The sequence below is a fragment of the Trachypithecus francoisi genome, unplaced genomic scaffold, assembly GCF_009764315.1.
Source record: "Trachypithecus francoisi isolate TF-2019V2 unplaced genomic scaffold, Tfra_2.0 Contig01585, whole genome shotgun sequence".
Lineage (NCBI taxonomy): Eukaryota > Metazoa > Chordata > Mammalia > Primates > Cercopithecidae > Trachypithecus > Trachypithecus francoisi.
In genome coordinates this window covers 5,600,557-5,606,556 of record NW_022681444.1, presented here as the reverse complement: position 1 = coordinate 5,606,556, position 6,000 = coordinate 5,600,557, and the positions used below count along the sequence as shown (strand labels likewise).

At 55.4% G+C, this 6,000-nt stretch overlaps 1 protein-coding gene across 3 annotated transcripts; it reads left to right on the top strand.

Moving 5' to 3' along the window:
- Positions 1 to 4,096, top strand: DPM2 (dolichyl-phosphate mannosyltransferase subunit 2, regulatory). Of its 3 annotated transcripts, none has more exons than XM_033192067.1 (4): positions 1 to 1,075; positions 1,362 to 1,451; positions 2,544 to 2,646; positions 3,413 to 4,096. In XM_033192067.1, the coding sequence occupies exons 1-4, from the start codon at positions 1,073 to 1,075 to the stop codon at positions 3,469 to 3,471; spliced, it is 255 nt and encodes an 84-aa protein (XP_033047958.1). In that variant the 5' UTR covers positions 1 to 1,072; the 3' UTR covers positions 3,472 to 4,096. The 3 variants fall into 3 exon arrangements, 2 of the variants coding, with proteins under 2 accessions (XP_033047958.1, XP_033047968.1); XR_004432716.1 differs by having other exon boundaries at positions 1,025 to 1,075; positions 1,226 to 1,451; XM_033192077.1 differs by lacking the exon at positions 1,362 to 1,451 and having other exon boundaries at positions 997 to 1,075.
- The last annotated feature ends 1,904 nt before the right edge of the window (positions 4,097 to 6,000 follow it).

Here is a 6,000-nt window from a genome sequence, read left to right as displayed (position 1 = left end):
CAGGGATACAGCAGGAACCTCAGATCCTACCCTCAGGGAGCTGACAGGGCCGGATCAACAAGTGTGTCAGTGAATTAAAAGGCACAAGAGGCTGGGCACGGTGGCTCAAGCCTGTAAACTTCTGGAGGCCGAGTTGGGACGATCGCTTGAGCCCAGGAGTTCGATACCAGCCTGGGTAACATAGAACTCCATCTCTAAGAAAGAAAAAAACCCTTCCCAGCTGGCTTCCCTGAGGAACGTGGTGTCCCAGTGAGACCGGATGGATGAGGAGCAGCCGGCCGGTGAGTGGTGGGGGACCGCGTTCCTATCTCGGAGCTGAAGAAGCGTGGAAGGTGATCTGGCCCAACATCCCTTTGTTCTCAGAGGAAGGACCCTCCAAGACCGGGGAGGGACCTGTGCGTGGGTTCCGGTCCGAAGCATGTCTGGGCTGCTGCGAGAGGCAGCCTGTGAAAGAAGGGAGGGGACATCCGGAGGGTGGCCCGGGAGGCCAGGCGATGGTGAGGAGGGCGCCTCCTCTCCACCAATCCAAATCCTCCCCATTCATGCGGGCTGGGGACAGACCCTCCCCCGCCCATCCTAGGCTGGAAAGTGAACATTCTCTGCGCCTCTCCCACCTACAGACTAGTTACGGCCCCCAGTTCCCGTGTCGGCTTCACCACTGACTCGGATTGGGATCTACCTTTCTCTGAGCCTCGGTTTTCCCATCTGAAAAATGGAACTTCCGATCCCGCACTCCCATCTCACTCTGACCCCAGGACTTTGGGATACTTAGAGATTGGCTTTTGGTGGGGCGGCGACAGGACTGTGGCCATGAAGGCCAGGGAGTCTGGGTCCCCAACTCGGTCCCATTCCCTAGGGAGATTCGGGCAGCAACTGGCCTCACAATGCTCTTGAGAACTACACTTGCCCGATATGCAAAGGAGAGGAGGCGGTTCCTGCTAGTCTCGGACGACGTGGGCCTGAGCCGGCCTGGGGACTACGACTCCCGGCGCGCTCCGCAGTCCAAAGGCGGAAAAGCGTGAATCCGGAACCGGATGTGGCTTGCGGCTCCGGTGACTGAACGCGCGGGGAAATGGTGAGATTGGGACAGAGTGCCGGAGATAGGGGCGTCTGGGAGTAGGGTCTCGGGTGCTCAGGAGCTGGGGCATGGGCACTGGAACGGGGATTGCTCTCCCGCCCCCCCATTGTACGGACGACAACGCGGAGGCCTGGCATTCTCTCCCAGCCTAGAAACTGATCCCTAGTCAGCCCTCTAGCATCTGTTGAATGGGAAGCTTAGACCGCGATCGGGCCGCGACGCCCCGCCTCCATCAGTGCGCCAAAATAGTCACTTCGTCAGCTGAGACCTCCCTTTTCTCCAGGCCACGGGGACAGACCAGGTGGTGGGACTCGGCCTCGTCGCCGTTAGCCTGATCATCTTCACCTACTACACCGCCTGGGTGATTCTCTTGGTATGTCATTCTCCCCGTCCGCTGCTCACCTTCCTGTAAACCTGGCACCGCCAAAGCAACTTCTATGTAGGTTCTAGGCACGGCGCTGGCTTCATTGCCTGCCTCGTCTCCAGAACAACTCTGTGAGGAAGATGCCAGTGGTGTGGCATTTTATAGATGAGATAGCTGAGACTCGGGAAGAAGGATCTGGCCCAAGATTGCATCCTTAGCTGCTACACTTAAAACTCTGTTTCCAGCTTGCTTTGACTTTTGGGGGAGTTATGTTCCTTCTGGGTTAGCCTGCTGACTCAGGCATGGCGAGCGCCAGTGATATCTGTGAAGGCCTTTAGGATACTTTTTTCTTGTGGGAAAACTTGTTGGTCATTGCTTAAGAAGTGCAGTGTGTTTGGAAGTGCAGAACTTGCTATCCTTTAGGGAAAAAATATTAGTGAAGAATCCTTGGAGGCCCAGGTTGGGAGTCAGTCGAGGATTCCTCATGTACTATTTGCTAGGCTGTGAGTGCCTTAGGGCAGGTCTCTTGTCCCCTGTTCTCTTGTCCCCACCACCAACATATGGCAGGCACCAAAGCAAGTGCCCGGTAAATACCAATAAGAAATTAAGGAAGGAGGCCGGGCGCCGTGGCTCAAGCCTGTAATCCTGGCACTTTGGGAGGCCGAGACGGGTGGATCACAAGGTCAGGAGATCGAGACCATCCTGGCTAACCCAGTGAAACCCCGTCTCTACTAAAAAATACAAAAAACTAGCCGGGCGAGGTGGCGCTTGTAGTCCCAGCTACTCGAGAGGCTGAGGCAGGAGAATGGCCTAAACCCGGGAGGCGGAGCTTGCAGTGAGCTGAGATCCGGCCACTGCACTCCAGCCTGGGCGACAGAGCGAGACTCCTTCTCAAAAAAAAAAGGAAAAAAAAAGAAAGAAAAAAAAGAAATTAAGGAAGGAAACAAACCACGACACCCAAATGCCATAATCTTAAAGAAAAGCAAATGCAGGCCCAGTGCTCTGAATGAGCCAACCCCTTAGATGGTGGAGGTGGTATGTTTGGGCTTGGGGGCTGGGCAAGGCGAGCAAGGCTCACCAGAGCTCTGCCCTCAATGCCAGCCATTCATCGACAGTCAGCATGTCATCCACAAGTATTTCCTGCCCCGAGCCTATGCTGTCGCCATCCCACTGGCTGCAGGCCTCCTGCTGCTCCTGTTTGTGGGTAAGTCATCACCTCCTCCCCTTGACCCCGGGCAGGGTTTCGGGAGGACCCCACCTCTGAACATGCTTCCACACTTTGGCACTGCTGGAAGCTCCTTGCCCCGACCTCACCCCTGGGGTTTTCCTGTTCATCCTTCGAGGTTGCCAGTCAGTAACCTCTGGGTTTCCTGGTGCCCCAGGCTTTTTGGACTCCAATGACCTGTCCCCCTCTTTCCTGCCCCCAACCCCATCATCACTCTACTCACACCTCAGTCACCCTCTTGTCACCCTGGCTTCTAATTCCTGCACCTCTCTCTCTCATAGCTTCCTAGGGGCGGGAACTGTGTCTCCATCATTACTGTGCATCTAGAATGGGCTATGGCACTGAGGTTGTGCTCAGAAAGTCATTTGGATGAGTCAGTCAATAGCTGGGTGCCTGGATGATGGGTGGATGGATGGGTGGGTGGGTGAGGTGTAGGAGGTGGGTAGGTATGTAGGTGGACAAGTGGTTGACTGGGTGATCTATAGATGGGTGGATCTTGTTCCCCTTGGAATCTGAAACACTAAACGCAGCATCTTGCCTGAGGCAGGCACTCAGTTGGTGTTTGTTGAATGAATGTGAGTGGACGTATGGCTTGACGAATGACTAGGGAGATGAGCAGGTTCCCTGGAGGGTGGTTGGGTAGGTTCACAGCCCTGCATGTGGGTGGCTCTGCTGTGTCGTGCCCTGGCCTCCCAGCAGCCCTGAGCTTAGATCTTACGTGGCCTTTCTGGTCTATGTATTCCAGGACTGTTCATCACCTACGTGATGCTGAAGAGCGAGAGGGCGACCAAGAAGGCTCAGTGAAGTTCCCGTGGGGATGAGACTGCCAGCCCCTTCTCTGCTTCCCCTCCAGCACAGGGACCAAGTAGGGGAGCCTGCAGAACCTGTCCAGGCACAGTGGCGCCTCAAGCCTGCCTGTCCTGCAGAGTCCCCATGACATGGAGCTTACCCCTGCCTGACTGGAGCCCCTCCCTGACTCCCACTTCCAGAAGCTAGGAGGGAGGAATACCTGGAAGACTCCAGTCACCCCCTTCTTGCTCAGGGCCTAAAAGATGCTGGTCTCCCAACCTCACTCTCAGACTCCCTGCCACCTTTTCCCCTGGGTTCTGCCATTTTGCCTCACTTCCCCTCCTGTCACATGCTGACATTGGACTTAGCAGGTTCTAAGTCCGCATGTGTGACCTCTCTGACCTCTCTCCACAAGTCCTGCTCCTCCAGCAAGGCAGCTTTCCTTAACCTGACTTAGCCCAAGACCCCACAAAGCCTTCTGGACCTGGAACGCCTGGGGAAGGACTGACAGACCCCAGGACCAGCCCTGGGGCTCAGGGCATATTAGCTGTTGACCGACCGCTCCTCATGGAGGCCCAGCCCCAAAGCCCCAGGGCTGGCCTGTTTGGGAGAGCTGACCAATAAACACTGATGATGTGTTTGTCTCTGTGCTGTGTTCACCCAGGGTCGGGGCTGGAGCGGGCTGGGAGTGGTCTTGGGTCAGGAGATCCTGTACAGTGGGGGTGACTCAGGGGCCTTCTGCCCTGACCCTGTGCACTGGGGATAAAGCAGGGACTGGGAGAGATGTGCGTCCTACCCAATGGAGCTCACAGCTGGGAGTCATTGAAGGCCGTGGCACCCCTGTGCCATGCCTCCTCTGTGCCAGCTTGGGCAGGTTGGATTTATTACTTTAGGGACCTTTGGGCCACTCCCCTAAAAGCCCCACAGCCCAACTTAACGTGGCCCTGAGCAGCGAAGGCTGCTGTGTGTTCAGGTTGGCTGGACTGGCCCAGCCCCCAGCCTTCCAGCAGTCCCACCGCGCCTGGGCAGCTGGCTCTCCTATTTGCCACCGCACCTAGTATAAACCCCCATTCCTCAAACCCGGGACCCTCACTCTTCTTCCAGTTGGCAGAGGTATCTTCCTCATCACAGAGAAAAAAGAAGCCAACTGCAAACACCCGCCTTGTCCCCACCTGCTCCATACTCTCCTCCAGTCCAGGCAGAGCTGCCTACTTGGGCTCTGGATCCTAATCCACCAACCCCCAACTACTATAGTGGGAGCCTGAGGTCACAGATGGCCCCCCTCATGTTGTGAGAAAAATCTCCACAGGATTCTCCCACTGTTTCCTAAGTGTGCTCTGGGGTCCCACTTACAGGCCCTCTGTCAACACAGTAGTTCCCACTAAGTGTCTCCCTCTGTCCATTTCACCACCAAGCTTCCCCAGAGGGGTCCACATCTGCCTCCTGCATTTCCTCACCTCCTGCCACACTCAGCATCTGTCCCCATCTCTCCAGGCAGGCTCCAGCCACTGAGGCCACCAGCAGTGTCCACTCTTTATTTTTTTTGTAATTATTTTTTTGTGACAAAGTTTCACTCTTGTTGCCTAGGCTGGAGTGCAGTGGCATGATCTTGGCTCACTGCAACCTCCACCTCCCGAATTCAAGTGATTATCCTGTCTCAGCCTCCCGAGTAGCTGGGATTACAGGCATGTGCCACCACACCTGGATAATTTTATATTTTTTGTAGAGACTGGGTTTCTCCATGTTGGTCAGGCTGGTCTTGAACTCTTGACCTCAGGCTATCCGCCTGCCTTGGCCCCCCAAAGTGCTGGGATTACAGGCATAAGCCACCATGCCCAGTCGATGTCCACTCTTTAAATCCAAAGGATGTCTGCTTGACTCTCAGCTGCATTTGGCCTGTGACATCCCCTGATCCGCTGTCAGCCACTTTCTTGATGTCTGTGATGACCATTCTTTTTGTTTGTTTGAGACAGAGTCTCTCTCTGCTGCCTAGGCTGGAGTGCAATGGTGAGATCTTGGCTCACTGCAACCTCTGCCTTCTGGGTTCAAGTGATCCTCCTGCCTCAGTCTCCCTAGTAGCTGGGATTACAGGTGCCCGCCACCACGCCCAGCAAATTTTTTTGTAGTTTTAGTAGAGATGGAGTTTTGCCTTATCGACCAGGCTGGTTTCAAACTCCTGACCTCAGGTGATCTGCCTGCCTCAGCCTCCCAAAGTGCTGGGATTACAGGCATGAGCCACCATGCCCGACTGTGACGACCATTCTGCTATTTGATGTCTCACTCATGCTATCTTCTGCCATGTGATGCTGGGCTCCTCAGGGATGTGTCACAAGCCTTCTCACTCTCGCCAGGCTCACCTCTGGCCCGATGCGCCGCACATGGCCCAGCTGCCCACCTGACATCCTCATCGGATGCCATGGTGGGAGCCTCAAATGCATTCTCTCATGAGCTGAATTCTCAGACTTCTCCCAAATCTGGCTCTCCTCCTCATGCCTTGCCCCCTCTAGTGACTGGTGTCCCATGTCCTTAACCTGGCTTTTTCCT

Excerpts from the sequence above, each read along its gene's own strand:
- DPM2 (XM_033192067.1), top strand. Across the intron at positions 1,452-2,543 it reads CCGCCTGGGTGATTCTCTTG|CCATTCATCGACAGTCAGCA; the intron begins GTATGTCATTCT and ends CCTCAATGCCAG. Across the intron at positions 2,647-3,412 it reads CCTGCTGCTCCTGTTTGTGG|GACTGTTCATCACCTACGTG; the intron begins GTAAGTCATCAC and ends TATGTATTCCAG.